The sequence below is a fragment of the Solanum stenotomum genome, chromosome 1 (assembly GCF_019186545.1).
Source record: "Solanum stenotomum isolate F172 chromosome 1, ASM1918654v1, whole genome shotgun sequence".
NCBI classification, from domain to species: domain Eukaryota; kingdom Viridiplantae; phylum Streptophyta; class Magnoliopsida; order Solanales; family Solanaceae; genus Solanum; species Solanum stenotomum.
The window spans coordinates 18,051,463-18,068,084 of NC_064282.1; the positions used below are offsets into that span (position 1 = coordinate 18,051,463).

Here is a 16,622-nt window from a genome sequence, read left to right on the forward strand (position 1 = left end):
ACAAGGGAGCTATTTATGAGTTTAATTCTCCCCACACTATTCGAACATATAATTATGACAACTCTTAATTAAATCATTAAGTACTCCCCTCAATATTCAAACCTATAATTATGATAACATAACTATTATTAATTGCTTTCTCTCTTCGTATAGTAACATTTGTCAGTTTTGTTTATGAGAGTCAAACCATGTCAATTATACGTTATAAATTTAAACAGTACTTTCGATACGACAGAAATTACAAGTTAGTAGTATAACATTTTCCATGTATCTTCAAGATTATAATAAAAGTAAATCAATTTAATTTACAATGGCAGATGCATCACGCGCTTGGTTGAGGAGAAAAAAAGAGCGCGTGAGTGTGAAAAGATGGGTTGAGAAAAAGTGTGTCACGAGAGAGCACGCACGTTAGTCAACAGTCAACGCTAGAAAAAAGCCACTTTTTAATGAGAAGTTACAATTCAGATGATTCATAAAAGCAAAAGATTATTTTTTTACTTTTGTAATAAAATAAAATAATAAAAATAGCTTCAGTTACGTTTAGTCATTCTCAAATCTGAAAATTTCAACCATGGTTAAAAATAGGGCCCCATACTTACAAAATACTGTATAAATAGACAGAAAAACATCCAGAGAAGAAAAAAACAAAGAAAAAGCCAAGCGTAATCAAAACCAATCTCTATCATCATCATTGTGCCAATACCCACTGACATAAGTCATCATTCAACATCTATTTTCCATTCTTCTCTATATATACGCATCTCTTTCTACTATTCTTTTTTCGATATTCGATATTTATATTTTTAATTCGATTCACTATAATTATTTTTGTGTATGTATATATATATTTGATAGGTTCTGAATCTTTCTGACCTATCCTACAAACTGTATTTGCACTAGCGAAAGGAAAAAAGCTGCAACTCTTCTGCTACAAAAGGGAACACCCCATTTCTCGTCGTTCTGTCCCCTCTTCCTCCCATACCCCCCCACCCCAACATACATTTCAAACCCCAGAACAAGAAAACCCCATTTTCTTTCTTCTCTTGCAAAAAAGGGGAAGAAAGAAGAAAAAAAGTGAAATTTTTTGTTTTTTCAGAGGAGAAAAAAAACAGAGCAAAAAAGATGAGTGGTGAAAAAGAAGATGTTTTAGGTTTGAGTCTGAGCTTAGGAATCATGAGTTGCCCTCAAAATAATCATAAAACTCCTCCTCCTTTCCCTTTGAATCTCTTACCTTTCATGCACCATCATCAAATTTCTTCAGGTAAAAGTTGTAAAGATTCATTTTTCTTTGCTCTGTTTTTTCTTCATTTGTTTTAGTTATGGATTCCATGGGCGGAGCCAACTATGACTGTTATATTTTATCTATTTATAGTTTTCGTATATTCATGCTTAGTGAAAATCTTGGCTCTGCCATTGATGAATGCATGCTCTGTTTTATGGGTCAAAATAAAAACCCCCATTTTTAAAAATTTTTGCAGGGAGAAAAGATGAGGGAGGAGAAAGGGTAAGAGGGGGAATCGATATGAATGAACCAGCGAGAATGATTATAGAGTGTGATGATGAAGAAGAAGATCAGGTGTTAATGGTTTCATCACCTAACAGCACTGTTTCGAGTGTGAGTGGAAAGAGGAGTCATGACAGAGAAGAGAATGAAGGGGAGAGGGCCACCAGCTCACTGGAGGATGACGGCGGAGATGCGGCGGCAAGGAAGAAACTCCGGCTATCAAAGGAGCAAGCTGCCGTTCTTGAAGAGACATTCAAGGAGCATAACACTCTTAATCCGGTGAGTGGTAGTTTTCGTAAATAACTTTGTGGGTTAAGGGTAGTTTGGAAAACAGGGTTATTACTTTTGTGAATTTATTGTGTGGAACCATTTACTTCTCACCCAATTTTTCTGTTTTTTAAAATGTAGTTACTCAATGAATTTTAATTTTATAAATGCAAAGGTGTAATAACTCTTGTTTGACCATAGATTTTGATGTTAAAACTCAAATTTTTAAGTTTTTGAAGTTCCGACTTTTGAAATTTGAAGGAGGTGCTTGGCCATGAAAATTGTGTGTATTTGAAAAAAAGTGATATTAAAATTGGAGTTGTATTATAAATTTGAGTTGCCTCTAATTTTTTTTTGGTGTTTTTCATATTCTCGGAAATAGTTGGTTTTTTTTTGTAATTTTATGGCCAAAGTTGATGATTTTCACGACCAAACGCGTTGCCAAGTTATGTTTTATCATGCATTTTACTTTGAAAAAGAATAAGATATTAAAATATGATAAAATTTTATACGAATAAATATTAATTTGCTTTTTCACATTTCAGAAGCAAAAATTGGCTCTGGCAAAACAGCTGAATCTGAGGCCAAGACAAGTGGAGGTGTGGTTTCAGAACAGGAGGGCAAGGTATGTTATTTGTTTACAGATTCAAGGGTATTTTTGGTATTGGAATAATATTTCACGTTTGTAGCATGAATCTTCCATGTTATTATGGACACACGTGTAAGTGAGTGTTCCATTATAAAAATTTAAATTATGATAATAATCAAACTAATGTCCTGTCGGGTGATACACGTGTGCATGTATTATGAGTACTTCTCACCTTAAATTTAATAATTATCTAATTTTACTTGTAATTAAAAAATAAAGATGTACCCCATTTTTCTTTGGTCAAACAACATAAATGTATTACTAATGTCTTGTAAAAATAGCAAACTATATTGTTGGCACATAACTTTTACTACTAATAATTTATCTTTGAGCCCAACTAATTCAGATTTACAAAAAATTAACTTTATATGGCTTTGTTGTTTAGAGGCGATTTCAGTATTTAAACTTGACGTGTTTTAGTTTTTAAGGTTTTTATATTGTAATGCTGGATTAGTTTTGAATTTTTAACGTTCTGGTTTGAATGATTCAGGACTAAGTTGAAGCAAACAGAGGTAGATTGTGAATACTTGAAGCGTTGCTGCGAAAATCTGACGGATGAAAACAGACGTTTGCAGAAAGAAGTTAGTGAGCTTAGAGCATTGAAACTTTCTCCACAATTGTACATGAACATGAGCCCTCCAACCACCCTCACAATGTGCCCTCAATGCGAGCGCGTAGCTGTATCATCCTCCGCGGCCTCTTCATCAGTCACCGGAGCCAATGCCACCTCTCGTTCACACCTCCACCAAGCGCCAGTGCCTATCAACAAACCATGGGCTGCAATGTTTGCGTCTAAAACACTCGATGTGCAAAGGTCACAAATGTAATTTCACTCTTGTTTTGGAGCTGCCTGCTAAAGATAGGGTAGGGAAGTGTTTATAGAGTAAGAAGATGATAACAAGATCATGTTTTATTCTCTTTAGTTGGTGAATGATTTGATGTTCCAAAAGTAGGATATGATGTGTTGGGTTTCAGAGGAACAGTTTCTTGAATTTGTTCATTTCATTGTGTAGGAAAATGGTTTTACTTGAATGGGAAGACATAATTGTGTTCACTAACTATTTTTTATTATATAGTATATCCATACTTTTTTGCATGAAGATCCTCTATTCCAAACTTTTTACTACAAGAATCATGGACTCCTCTTGGGCACTAGTGGACATGATTGCTATCTACTATTATCCACTTTTGCACCTTAAACTAAGGGGTCCACTCAATAGTCGATTAAATCATAGTGTCATTTAATTTGTTGTTTGCTTGGTAAGTTTGGATAACTTATCATAAATAATATCGGGATAAGTTATCCCACCTTTTGGCTGGTATAATACTTTCGAGATAACTGATTCTGAGATAAAATAGGTAATGACGAAGTTATTCTTTTAAATACTTTTTATACCTTACTTTTCACGTCCATGAATGATATTTTTGTAAGCAAAGAAGTTCTTAAAATTTATGAAAAGTATAGTACTTATAGTACAACAAACCAAACGCTTGATAAAAAATAATTTCNAGTTGGTGAATGATTTGATGTTCCAAAAGTAGGATATGATGTGTTGGGTTTCAGAGGAACAGTTTCTTGAATTTGTTCATTTCATTGTGTAGGAAAATGGTTTTACTTGAATGGGAAGACATAATTGTGTTCACTAACTATTTTTTATTATATAGTATATCCATACTTTTTTGCATGAAGATCCTCTATTCCAAACTTTTTACTACAAGAATCATGGACTCCTCTTGGGCACTTGTGGACATGATTGCTATCTACTATTATCCACTTTTGCACCTTAAACTAAGGGGTCTACTCAATAGTCGATTAAATTATAGTGCCATTTAATTTGTTGTTTGCTTGGTAAGTTTGGATAATTTATCATAAATAATACCGGGATAAGTTATCCCACCTTTTGGCTGGTATAATACTTTCAAGATAACTGATTTTGAGATAAAATAGGTAATGACGAAGTTATTCTTTTACATTCTTTTTATACCTCACTTTTCACGTCCATGAATGATATTTTTGTAAGCAAATAAGTTCTTAAAATTTATGAAAAGTATATTACTTATAGTACAACAAATCAAACGCTCATAGCTTATCCTATGATAATTTATCCTTTCTTATCTTAACTTGTATTCAAACCGAAGGACTCCTAAAAGTATTTGACTAGCTAGGATTCTCCATCTACAAAATACATTAACTTAACCTACCCCTTAGTATCCTTCTATTTGGTTTGCTCCCTCCATTCAATTTATTTATCAATTTTGACTTGATATGAAGTTTAAGCATGAAAAGAAAACTTCTCAATCTTATGGTCACATGTTTAATGTATCAAAAAACTCTTTAATCTTATGGTCTTAAACATGTCATATGCATGTTAAAATTAAAGAATTGGCGAAAAGAAAAAGATACTCTCTTTAAAACGGACTTGAAATGAAAAGTAGAATTCAAACAGAGGAAGTATGTTTGGATAATTATAATATTTTTTTTAATAAGTGTGATGTCTGGATCTTGTAAATAATCCCACCAATCAAGTCCCGTATAAATTTGTCCATCAAGATTTAGGCAAATGTGATGATTTTACTTGGTTTTTTCCGTATCATTTGAGATTCAAGCTTTAATACTATATATTATTTGCATGTTCACATTGATAGGCAACTATGAAGAAATTACTTGGTTATTTCCCACTGCTCATCGATAGCTAGGCTACTCTTAGATGCAATCAACAACCTTGGTATCAAGAGTCACAAAATGCACTAAAGGATGGCAGAAATCTCAAATTGTCTTGGTACAGTTCATACGTTATATGTCGCAAAGAATACAGACGATTAAAGGAGACAAAGCAGCCCTTTGAAAATAGGCTAAACTCAATCTCAACATCAATATTCAATTGAAATGCAAAGATAAGACATGTACAGATTGCTACAGTATTGTGTTCATCCAGCTTATTAGTCACACAGTATTCACAGTGTCAGCAAGACAACGCAGTATGCATCCCAAACCAGCTTTTTCTGTTAGTTTTTCATGGATCCTTAGACATTGGTCACATGTTGGGCGGTCTCCAGTAGACAAACCTCTGTACAAGTACCTGCACATCAGATAGACCGTTCAACCGTGAATCTTGTATGCTACATTACTTGGTGAAACTGAATCAGGTAGATCTATTGGATAAATCACATGGCAATTTCACATTTACACATTTCTTCTTTGTGTCTCAAATATGCTTCCGTCAAACGAGTTCATTTCAGCTAATAGTGTGTGTGTGAAGCAGAGGCTAGATGGTCTAATATCAGAAAAAGAAATGAGTTATGCTGGGGTAGCTGCTATGGTCCATTAAACAAATGAAAGCTGTCAAAAAGAGTTCATTCAACGAGATAATGTCACCTTGCATCACATAATTCCTTCTTCTTCTTTACCCTAATGAGGATAAAAGCAGATTTAAGATTTAAGACTAAACCAGAACCAAAAGAAACCAAATCAGCAATGAACTGTTTAAAGTTGGCATCTTGTTTCAAAGGTAGAATATTGGTGTAACCACGTGTACTGCAACTAAAGAATCAATGCTAATCAGCATACAACCATATCTGTATAGGTAAGAAATCTCTTTTCTTTGTCCCTCACCTTAATTAACTAAATACTATATTAATCTATGTCAACCACAGATGTTTTTGAGGAGATGCATCTGAGTGTACCAATTAGCCAAGAGATGAAGCCATTTTTTTTTGTTGTTGAACATAGCCAAGAAACAGAGCTTTGTATTTTGCTATATGTTGCTATTGGTGCGATTTGGATGCTTTACTAAAGACTTGTGGATTCACTTTATGTTTCTTTTTGTATCTTTTTAATTACTTACAATGTTTTATTTCATCTGTGTTGCTCAGATCCTCCAAAGATGTCCATGCACCAAGTCGGATCCTCCAAAAAAATGCATAACTTTTGAAGGAATCAACACACATCAGGCAGTAGTTCTATGGATCAGAGCAACATAGTCTTTTACTAGTTTAGGTCCTATTTCATATAATATACTTCAAAACTATAAGATCCTGTCTAACTTGTGTCATATTCCCTTATTTTCAAAACTGTGTCCAACTATAAGACATGACTCTCATGTCAGTTGTTTGTTTCTCTGATACTTATGTCGCACCAATGGGGAGCATAAAATCTTAAGTCTTCGTATTTGGAATGCAACTCCATCATGGCTTTATATTTCTATATTAAACTCATAGAAAATAAAATATATACATATGGGAAAAGGATTTAAATATGGTCCAAAGAGTAGTTCATGAGCAATGAGCAATCCTTTGCGGAATTTGTCAATATATTGCAATAAGTGATTGCAAATTTAGAACAAATGTTAAGCGGGTGGAAGATATCATACTTGTCTAAAGAGAGAAGAGAAAGCCGTTGAAATCAACTATCTAGCTAGAAATCACTGAAGTTTTTATCAGAGGAAAGGACGGAGTAGGTATATCATTTGATGGGGAGAAAATATAGCCCCCTACACTGGAGGAGTAAGGAGATCAGATGTATTGGCCTTGACATGAAAATGAATATGGAGATTTGAATATAAGGTGATGCTGTACAGAAAAAGGTGAAACCGATCAGATGTATTGGCCTTGACATGAAAATGAATATGGAGATTTGCATATAAGGTGATGCTGTACAGAAATAGGTGAAAGTTTTCTTTTTTTTTTTTGGTCGATAAAAAAGGGCAAAAAAAAGGTGATAGTTGCTAAATACAGAACATCTAGAAATGGACAGTAGTTGAATGAGGTAACTGAATAACACTAAGAAAGGTATTATTGAAGGGAAAAGATGATTTTACAAGATTTATTGGTATTAATGTTGGAAATTGTAACTGGAAACAATTTGGTTCAACATATGATGTGGAAACTGAAATTAAACTTCAAAGCATGCTTATCGAAGGGCCTATGTGATTGCTCATCTGGCAATTGTTGCTGAACAAAAGAACTAAGGGTTCATCTTCGAAAACTAGCTTGAGAAGACGCTATTCAGAAAGGGAATGAAAAGAAGTGGAGGAGTTGACGTGAATCTACATTATAAACAGAAAGTGGTGAGGATATAAGAAACAAGCAATGCAAGTACATTTTCAATGAGCTTCTATTTTATGGGTCTTACTAGGTAGGAAAAAGAAGACAAGGTGAAAGGAGATATGAATACACAAAGACCAAATAAAGTGACCTCCTTCAGATGCTGCATAGAGTGGGATAATATTCTTTCCGACGGAAAATCACATGAGGAGGAAACAGATTGTTGTAAGTTGGTATTTCATGTGCAAGGAGTATGAGAAGTTTGGTGATCACTTATTGTTACACTACAAAATGGCTCCACAGCTATAAGCAGAGGTTTTCTTTTTACACCACAAAAGAGAGTTAGCTTCAGAAGAGTCGAAAACAACATGGAAAGCTAGGCCACTTTGCTTTTCTAAGACTACATCGACTGGAAGAAGTAGGAGCTCTTTCAAAGCAATGAGAAAAACTTAAGGAATCTAAAGAGTTTCTTTCGTCTCATTTATATATATGGGGTAGAGAAAGAATATATTCTTGTATAGTAAATTCGATAGCTTGATAGGAAACCGAAAGTAGCCTACATTACCACACGGTACGTGTACTTTCTAGCACCATCTTGACATATTAATGAAAATGATTTCTGACTAAAAAAAAATTCAACCTTTTAGCATTTTTACTGTGCTATCTAAATTTTGAAAATATTATTTCAATTTATTGTACACATTCAATAAATTGGTCTAGATAAAAGTTAAAACCCTAAAAAAGAGAAACAGAGCCAAATACAACTGGACAGGAAAATAATGGATAATGTTTGAATATGTACAGAGACATTTGGGCTTATGCATCTCCTACTATAGTATGCTTACTACAGTGCAGAATGTACATATCAACAGAAATTTGTATGTCAAAGGAAGAAGGCTATACAATATTTTGATAGAAGAAAAATAAGTCAATTGTTTTCACAAAAGAAACAGGAAAGACAAGGTCCTTTTCTTTCTGATAAATGGAAAGAAAAACGAGGACTTATCAGTCACATTTATCCTAAGAGACAATTTGAACCAGCGGGAACTGATTTCTAAGTGCGGAGCTGTATGTAAATGGTCTACTTGCCTACCATTTAAATTGGCAGATGGGGGTGAGAAAGTCTCTCTCAATTCTCAATATCGATAATGGCCACCATTTAGAACAGTGGCATAACGGATTGAATTTCTGAGACAGTGTGTTCAATGTTTCTTCCTTGATTTGCAGCAGCGAGCTATCCCATAATATTCTAAGCTACAACAGGGAAGGGTGTCTCCCTGTTACTGAAAAATCTATACTAACCTGAGCATCTCAAGTTCAAGATCATAATACCAAAACCTGACTTCCGTACTAACTCAACTCATTTAAACCCGTATAAAACCAATAAAAAGTACCCAAACATGATCGCCACATAGGTCAAACCTATCTTGACTGATCATGCAAAGTTTCTCCAATTCATCCCAGTAGCAAGTGAAAGCTCTATATCTCTCTATTCTCAATCTCCTTGGTCAATATTTTAATTAAGCTGATATATGAGAGTAGTAAATATGCTGGCACATTTAAGAGTAGGGCCAACTTTGCTTCTTTTTTTTTACCAAGTTATTATTTTCAGATGTTCCCAGAAAATAGGAACTTCAAGCCCATCACCCCTTCCAACCCCTGAATTATGCCCTTTATCATAAGTTGAAGGTAAAGCTTTGTAAAGAAACAACATATAGATAAAAGTAAGAGAAAGTCTCTTGGTTCTTAAGTTGAAATATCTTCATCTTAGCGCCGGATAAGCATACCAACCCAAGTTATTCCCAATGAACTTTCAGACCCTTCTTGCCAGATGATTCCTTCAACTTTATTTTAGTGTTTAAGTATGTTGTCTCATTTCAGATTTCAGGACTGAGATTTGCACCTAATCAAGCAACTAGCAAGTATTACACCAGTTTCCTGGTTGCTTGTGGTAGAAAATCAATGAAAAGGCAATCTCACCTACCAACATGGTGCATTCATTTAAAAAACATTTCTTTAAAGCTGTAATATCTTGTATTCATGGAGATGTAAGACCAATACCAAGTTTAGCTAGTTGTTGCACATTAAAAACCCAAGCTGAGGTCAAAAAATGCTTGCATGTCGTCGATTAAATTTGAAAAAGCATATTGTTGGCATTTACCAAAATGTCCAATTAAAGTTCTTCAAAAATCTTAACAAAGTATCTCATTGTCAACAGATTTCATGGCCCATCTCAAATCCATTGTAACCTAAAGTAAATAAACATAAGATATATAGAAGAGCGTGCAATCTCAAAATATGTGATTTTCAGGCAATGATACTCAAAATAAGAGCTTTAAAAGATTGTTCAATCGATTATTCTACTTAACTTCTTTTCTTTTCTGAGCATGGTAAACCCCATCCCCAAGGTTCCTGAACCTAGGAGTCCGACAGTGTTGCTTTTTCCATTTTTCTACCATTGGTGACTCAAACCCTGACATCAAAACTGGAGGTGGAAGGATTTTATTACTAGGCTATTCTGTCCTGGCCTATTTCTACTTGAACATGTTTATCACTCTAAACTGGTCATTATAAGCAAACTGGCATAGAACAATATTTGTCTATTTAATCAAAGAGCAGAACATTGTGTATTTCACTTTCTTCTTGATCTTAAAATTAATTACATATCTACGTAACTGCACAAAGTAATGCATTGCAACACCATCAGCTCAAAGAGTTTGTCAGCTATTTCCTGAAAAGACAAGCTCTGGAACTTCAATAATACCATCTCTGATTTCCATCGGATGGTTTAATTTCAAAAGATTATTGTTGGATACTGCTCTGCCAGATTTAGATTTCTTTAAATTCCACTTCCTTGCATCAATTTTTGTAACTCAACTGAAATATCAAATTTCTAAATATCTTTGTGAAGATGGGATTACAAGCCTTGCATCACATTCCCATTTATGTATGCATAACAGCAGCACCAGAGGCTCAACAATAATATTTTGAGGATTGCTAAACAAGTATTGCTAATTAAGTGGAGTCCCTTTGTCCAAATATCAATCAGTCAAAAATGCACCAAAGCCCTCAAGTAAATAAAATCACTGATTTCACACAATTCCCATGATCTTGCCATTTACATTCTATATTTCAGTAAGCAATAATAAAGCATCGGAGATATAGTACTCGTAGCATACCACCATAACAATTTTCTATGGACATGATTCACATCTAGGCCTAAATACATAGAACAATTAGGAACAAAAATGAACTTACTTCATGAGAATATCGTAGTACTCAGGATCCAATGCAGAGAACAAGCTATCCACATCCTTGATAGCCATTATAGCCCTATGCACCACTATCCAATTAGCAGACTGCAAACATAAACACACACAAAGATACTGTCAACTCACAAGTAGTGAGTAGACTCATATTCTAACTAAAAAATCATACTTTTACAAAAGCCATGGGCAAAAAGATTGAACCTTGCATCTTTCATCCTTGGTTTTGGGAGGTGATCCTTCTAGAGCTGTTTTCAGAGCTTCCACTGGTTTATACCTAACAAATAACCAAAATCACAAATGGGTATTCATTATTAAACAGTTATAGATGTGGGGTTTTGTTTTTATGCAGACATGAAAAAGGAAAAATTGGAACTTTATAAAGGGTAGAAATTTGTGTACTGTTTGAGTAAACTTTCGATCTTGCGGGACTTGTGCTCGATTCTTGTGATTATGCCTTCGTAATTATCTGCTTCTACAATCTCAGCCATTTGTAGACAGCTCCAAAACCTTGAGCCCCAATTGCACAAACAATCAGCTTTAGGGATCTTTATTGAGAGTGTTTTTGGATGCTTCAAATTTTGATCTTTGATGATCTACCAACAGGAGTGAGAATCTTGATTTTTTTACAACAATTTGATACTTGGTATATAAATGGCTAAATTGCAGTTACATTCTTCTTAGTTTCTTAAACTTACAAATACAATCCCTCTTCACCCAAATAATTAAATTTTATATTCAAATAAATCAAATAACTTTTGATGTTCTTTTAGCTTTACCTACATGACAAAAATAAGTTTAAATGTGAGGTGGAAAATGTCCGGTGAATGAAGTAGGGTTAGGTTACAAGAAGGAGGATTACGAACATCTGTTTCACGAAGTATTAAAAATTAGTATATATTTATTTTTTTCGAATAACGCATTTTACTATGTTGCAAAATTTCTAAATATTATCAAAATGCCTATTTAATTGCTTGCATCCTTGTATCAATCTATGTCACTGAAATAATTATATTTTCAAAAGATACAAATAAAATGATACTTATTACTAGTAAGTTATTTTCTTTAGGAAGAAGGTAATAAGATTTTATCTGTGACATTTTCAAACATAAAACAAATTGATAAGAAATGCAGGAGGGACTATGTGTAATGCCAGTACAAATTTTAATTTTATAAATTTTAAATTTTCTAAATGATTTTAAGTGTTAATAATTGAATATTAAACTTGATATAGGGAAAAAGCTTAAATATATTTTCTAACTTTGAGAAAAAGTTTATTTACCTCATCATAAAATTAAAGTTTGATCCATCTATGCATTTTTGTTGAGAAAATGTTTATTCATGTCATTAATTGTAAATTGAAAATAATTTCGATTTTGGAAAATCATTTTTTTACACGTAGTCAATTATGATTTGATCATGTTATTAATTAAATCATTTTTTAAATATAAAAAAAGCTCAAATATATCGTCGAACTTTGAGAAACCATTTGACTTATCTATTTGATTTCAGTTAACAAATAATGACATGAATGAGTCTTTTCTTAAACGAAAATAACATAATGAGCTTAACTAAGGACATACTCAAAGTCCAATGATGTATTTGAATCTTTTTCTTATATACTATAAACTTCTTAATATAAATGCATAATTTGAGCAAAAGTTACTCAATTCAATCATCCGTCTTTTCTTTTTTTTAGTTACATTGTCGATCGCAATCACCGCTAAAAAATGGACCTTTGCTTGATAATGGAGAGATAGAAAACCATAAAATAATGACACCTTTTGAATACTGATGTGCTGTCTGTTTCCTTCTCTCTCTCTCTTTCACACAGTAGAGTGAAATATATACTCTCTCTTCCACACACTCATGCCCTTTTTGTCTTTCCCTTTGTTGTTAAGTCTTCCTTTCTTCTGCTTCACCTAACCTCCAAAATCAACAATGGCAGCAACTGCATCTACAGACTATTCCCAGCAACCCCATTTTGTTGTTCCTCAAAGAGCTTCAACAGTGAAGCAGCAGCAGCATTTGGGTAAGTCTCGCTCTGACATTTTCTTGAAATCTGTACTAGTCATGATTGTTCTTGTTGTTGTTCCACTCTTTCCTTCCCAAGCTCCTGACTTTATAACTCAAAGTATAGTAACTCAGTTCTGGGAGCTGTTTCATCTTTTGTTCATTGGCATTGTTGTGTGTTATGGTTTGTTTTGTAAAAGAAGTAGTAACAAGACTTATGCTGAAACACATTCAAGATTTGATGGTTCAGATGCATATGGTCCTGGGATGTCTAATGTAGTTTCAATCTTTGATGATGGGCTTGAAAATTATTGTGGGTCCGATGAGAAAAGAGTGATCCCAAATTGGGATTCTCAGTTCTTGAATCATGAGGGTAGGGAACAGGAAAGGTTTGAGCTTGTTGGGGGTGAAAGAAGTAGATCTTTTTCAGATGAAAATGGGGTTGAAATTTTATGTGGGTCTGATGACAAAAGAGTGATCCCAAATTGGGATTCTCAGTTTTTGCATTATGAGTACAGGGGTCAAGAAAGATCTAATCTTGATGAAGTTGAGAAAAGTAGAACCTTTACGGAGATAGGCGGGGTTGAAAATACGGAGGTGTTTAATGAGAGGGAAGTAGCTCAAGTTTGGAATTCACAGTACTTTCTTGGTGAATCCATGGTGGTTGTTGCCAATGGAAACTATGGGGTTGAAAAGGTATCCCACATTGACCATAAACCTTTAGGCTTGCCCGTTAGGAGCCTGAGATACAGAGTTAATACTGAAAACTCTGAATTTATTGTTGAAGATACTGTTAATTCAGGGGGTTCGTCTGGTTGTAATGGTTATGAAGTTAGTGAGGAGAAGATAAGAGGTATGGCTTCAGTCAATTTGAGGAGCAAGTTTGAGGAAGCTTCTGGACCTCGCCAAGTTTCATGGCGCTCGAGGTCTCAGAGGAGGGAGCTAGAAGAAGTGAATACAGTTAGACTGCCTTCACATTCTAGACCTCACTCAGTTGGACAATTGGAGTTTGGGTATCTCAAGTCTAGGTCATTCAGTAAACCGGTATCCTCTCGGACTAGTCCTACTTCTTGTTCACCAAGTATTACCTCACCTTCATCCTCTTATTCTTCAGAAAATGAAAGTGGAAAAATGCCACACTCTGAGCCACATTATGCATTTGAGAGTATGCCCATCTCAACTTCACAACAGACAGGAGCATCCGTTGGAGAATCAGCAGTTTTAACTTCAAATGTCAAACAATCTAGCAATGAGTCATGTTCAGAAATGAATGTGCTGCTGAGAGATGACTATGAGGAGGATGAAAAAAAGATGAAAATGTATCCTTCCAGCAGAGAAACATGTCATGTTCAAGGTCATCCACATTCTAAGTCCCACTCTGCTGGAGAAACAGAGTTTGAGCATCAAGAGCCATGGTCATTCTGGACTCGAGTACGCGCTCAAATTATTCCCAATTCTTCTTCGCCCAGAACAATCTCACCAATATCCTCTGCCTCTCCAGAGATGCCAAACTCCAGAAAGCAAGACCTTGAGAGACTCAAGAATGTCAAGCCTCCACCCATCCAAGTTAGTCATCCAACAGCGAGATCAATGGATGATGCAGCTGCATTTGTTGCTTCAAAGGCTCAACGATCTACTGTTGGTTCTTCCTCAGAGTTTGATACACTTCGCACATCTAAAGAAAAACTGAAGGATGTTGCACCTGTGAATGGTGAAGCAACATATCATACCTCAAAGTCTCAAGCATTTAGCATTGGTTCTTCTTCAGAAATAACCATGCAGGAAAGTTCAAAAGATAAATTGAAGCATGTCAGCAAGGATCTTAAACAGGATTCTTCGTACACACGAAAACAAAGTGTCAACTCCTTGGTCTCGGACATGAAACAGCCATCACCTGTGAATAATTCATCAAGGGGAAAATCAGTCAGAACATTTAGATCCCGAAGAAGTTATATTGATAGATCAAAAAGAAAGGTTGATTGTCCAAAACAAGGTGGAGACGTAAATGAGGTACGTTGTAATCAATTTGACACAACATCATCCTTGAAATGCATTAATCGAAAAGGGGATTCAAAACCACTAGTCAATCCCAGAGAAGGCATTCTTGACAACAGTGGGCCAATTCCAAGCTCAGCATTCTTTGAAAGTGAGCCTGAAGCAAAGCAACATTTTACGAATACAGACATTGTGGAGGCCAAGGAGAACTCAGAATCCAAAGGGAACTCAGAGACTGTGCTAACCAATTCTCACATGAGTTCAGATGAAGAAGCTGACTTTGACCTTGCTGATGATATGGATCTAGGAAGTGAGGTTGATAGAAAAGCTGATGAATTCATTGCCAAGTTCAGAGAACAGATTAGGCTTCAGAAAATTGAATCATTTCGACGGACCAGTGCTTAGTTACTAATACTCTATCCTGAGGTGTGTATAGTGATTCTAGTATGCTAAAGAAGGATGTCTCCCCTTGTTTAGTGGAAACTGTGAAAATTGATCATTTGTTTATATGTTTAGCCTCTGTTTGTGTAAACAAACACTTGGAATGTTATTAGAAAAAAAAACCTGCTCAGGTTCTTGCATCCTTCCTTTCTTGGAAGAGAAATCCGCATTCTATTGGAAAACTATCTTTAGAGTTTTCCATCGTTTTAACTTTCATTTTACACAGAATTCATGTAACCTTGCAATTCATTATTCAAGATTATGTTTTGTTTATTTCCATCTAGATATATTTTTCAAGATGAATACATATCCACAATTGAGTCATCTGTTATTTTCATTATACAAAAATAACAGAAAGATGAATTGCCCAAACATTATCATCAGATTGCTGTGACAAATATGTTCGTCTCCTATTGTGCTGCAACTGATTTTTTTCATTCATAATTGTATTAGTAGTATTATGGGACTGCCATGTTCCTTCTCTATCACCATCCAATTGTTCCTTCCCCATCTTTTCTTCATCTCCATCATGCTTTCCATACTTGTTGGTCAAATCCTCATAAACCAACAACATTGCATAGAACAACAATACAATAAAAGCTAAGGAGATGAGATGTGTGCATGTTAAGCCGTTTTGTCAAACAATATGGAATCACTAGAGGTTTTTGGCAAAGGTAATCCACTTCATTGATCACTATGCCACACCTTTAAATGCTGGATTTTCTTATCGACTATCATCCTCAAGATATTATGTTATCCAACGTTTTTTATGAATATTATCGAACATAAAATGTAAGAAAAGCTTTATAAGGAAATCCAGAAATGAAGCGTTTATACATAACTCAAAAGTCTAAAGCAATTAGTTTTTTTGGGAAACATTAGTCCTTCTATTTTTGGAATTTGATTTAGCTTGTTCAGATGAATGAACTTGAATTTTGTAATAATCATAGACTATGCTGAAAGAAGCAATTTGATGAATGATGAAACTACATGTTTTGAAGTATTTTCTAGAATTGATTATTTCTTGTAAACAATGTACCAAGTCATTTTTTTTTAAATTTTGATATTCTACTTAGAGGTAAGCAGTTGAGATGATTACACGAGACAACAAGAACAAACCTAGTGTAATCCCACAAGTGAGATATGAGGAGGGCGGTGTACACGCAAACCTTACCCCCACAAATGATAATTTGAAAAAGCATTGCAATTAACCATTGAGGAAATACAACTGCACAATCAAATGCATCTAGTTATAGATGACGGTATGAAAGAAAAAAACAATCTTTGAAGAGCCAGAGTGCTGTTTAAATAATAAAACATGATCAAATTGTGTATGAATCAGAACAAGTGACTATTGTTCTGTTGTTGTATCTGAATGGAGAAAAGTCAGAGTGGTATAACTTATAAGTATCAATGTCTGAGATTTCTTGAACGTTACATTTGG

The 16,622-nt window shown here is 34.5% G+C and overlaps 5 protein-coding genes across 8 annotated transcripts in view; 2 read left to right on the plus strand and 3 right to left on the minus strand.

The window, feature by feature from the left end:
• Positions 1-830: 830 nt before the first annotated feature.
• Positions 831-3,470, plus strand: LOC125849097 (homeobox-leucine zipper protein HAT3). The gene is made up of 4 exons (XM_049529114.1): positions 831-1,261; positions 1,479-1,783; positions 2,317-2,396; positions 2,911-3,470. The coding sequence occupies exons 1-4, from the start codon at positions 1,123-1,125 to the stop codon at positions 3,245-3,247; spliced, it is 861 nt and encodes a 286-aa protein (XP_049385071.1). The 5' UTR covers positions 831-1,122; the 3' UTR covers positions 3,248-3,470.
• Positions 3,471-5,117: 1,647 nt separating this feature from the next.
• On the minus strand, positions 5,118-11,460 carry LOC125849139 (actin-related protein 2/3 complex subunit 5A). The gene is made up of 4 exons (XM_049529165.1): positions 11,132-11,460; positions 10,934-11,006; positions 10,722-10,822; positions 5,118-5,500 (listed from the first exon to the last, which is right to left on the minus strand). The coding sequence occupies exons 1-4, from the start codon at positions 11,218-11,220 to the stop codon at positions 5,365-5,367; spliced, it is 399 nt and encodes a 132-aa protein (XP_049385122.1). The 5' UTR covers positions 11,221-11,460; the 3' UTR covers positions 5,118-5,364.
• A 1,062-nt stretch (positions 11,461-12,522) lies between these two features.
• LOC125849052 (uncharacterized) lies at positions 12,523-15,299 on the plus strand. The gene has a single exon (XM_049529052.1). It carries the CDS (start codon positions 12,671-12,673, stop codon positions 15,140-15,142), a length of 2,472 nt encoding a protein of 823 aa, XP_049385009.1. The 5' UTR covers positions 12,523-12,670; the 3' UTR covers positions 15,143-15,299.
• The window catches only part of LOC125849009 (putative late blight resistance protein homolog R1B-14), a 34,580-nt gene continuing 32,572 nt past the window's right edge, over positions 14,615-16,622 (minus strand). For 2 of the 4 annotated variants that reach the window (XM_049529040.1, XM_049529018.1), the window contains one exon: positions 14,615-14,636. The gene's annotated coding sequence lies outside the window, so the exon portion shown is untranslated. Of the gene's footprint in view, positions 14,637-15,000; positions 15,066-16,622 lie in introns of those variants that run through there. The other 2 variants (XM_049529001.1, XM_049529032.1) reach the window with 2 other exon arrangements.
• Positions 15,516-16,622, minus strand: part of LOC125860812 (putative disease resistance protein At1g50180) — a 13,509-nt gene continuing 12,402 nt past the window's right edge. Inside the window, exon 3 of the mRNA XM_049540872.1 lies at positions 15,516-15,734. Within this exon, the coding sequence (XP_049396829.1) occupies positions 15,516-15,734 (219 nt within the window). The remainder of the gene's footprint in view (positions 15,735-16,622) is intronic.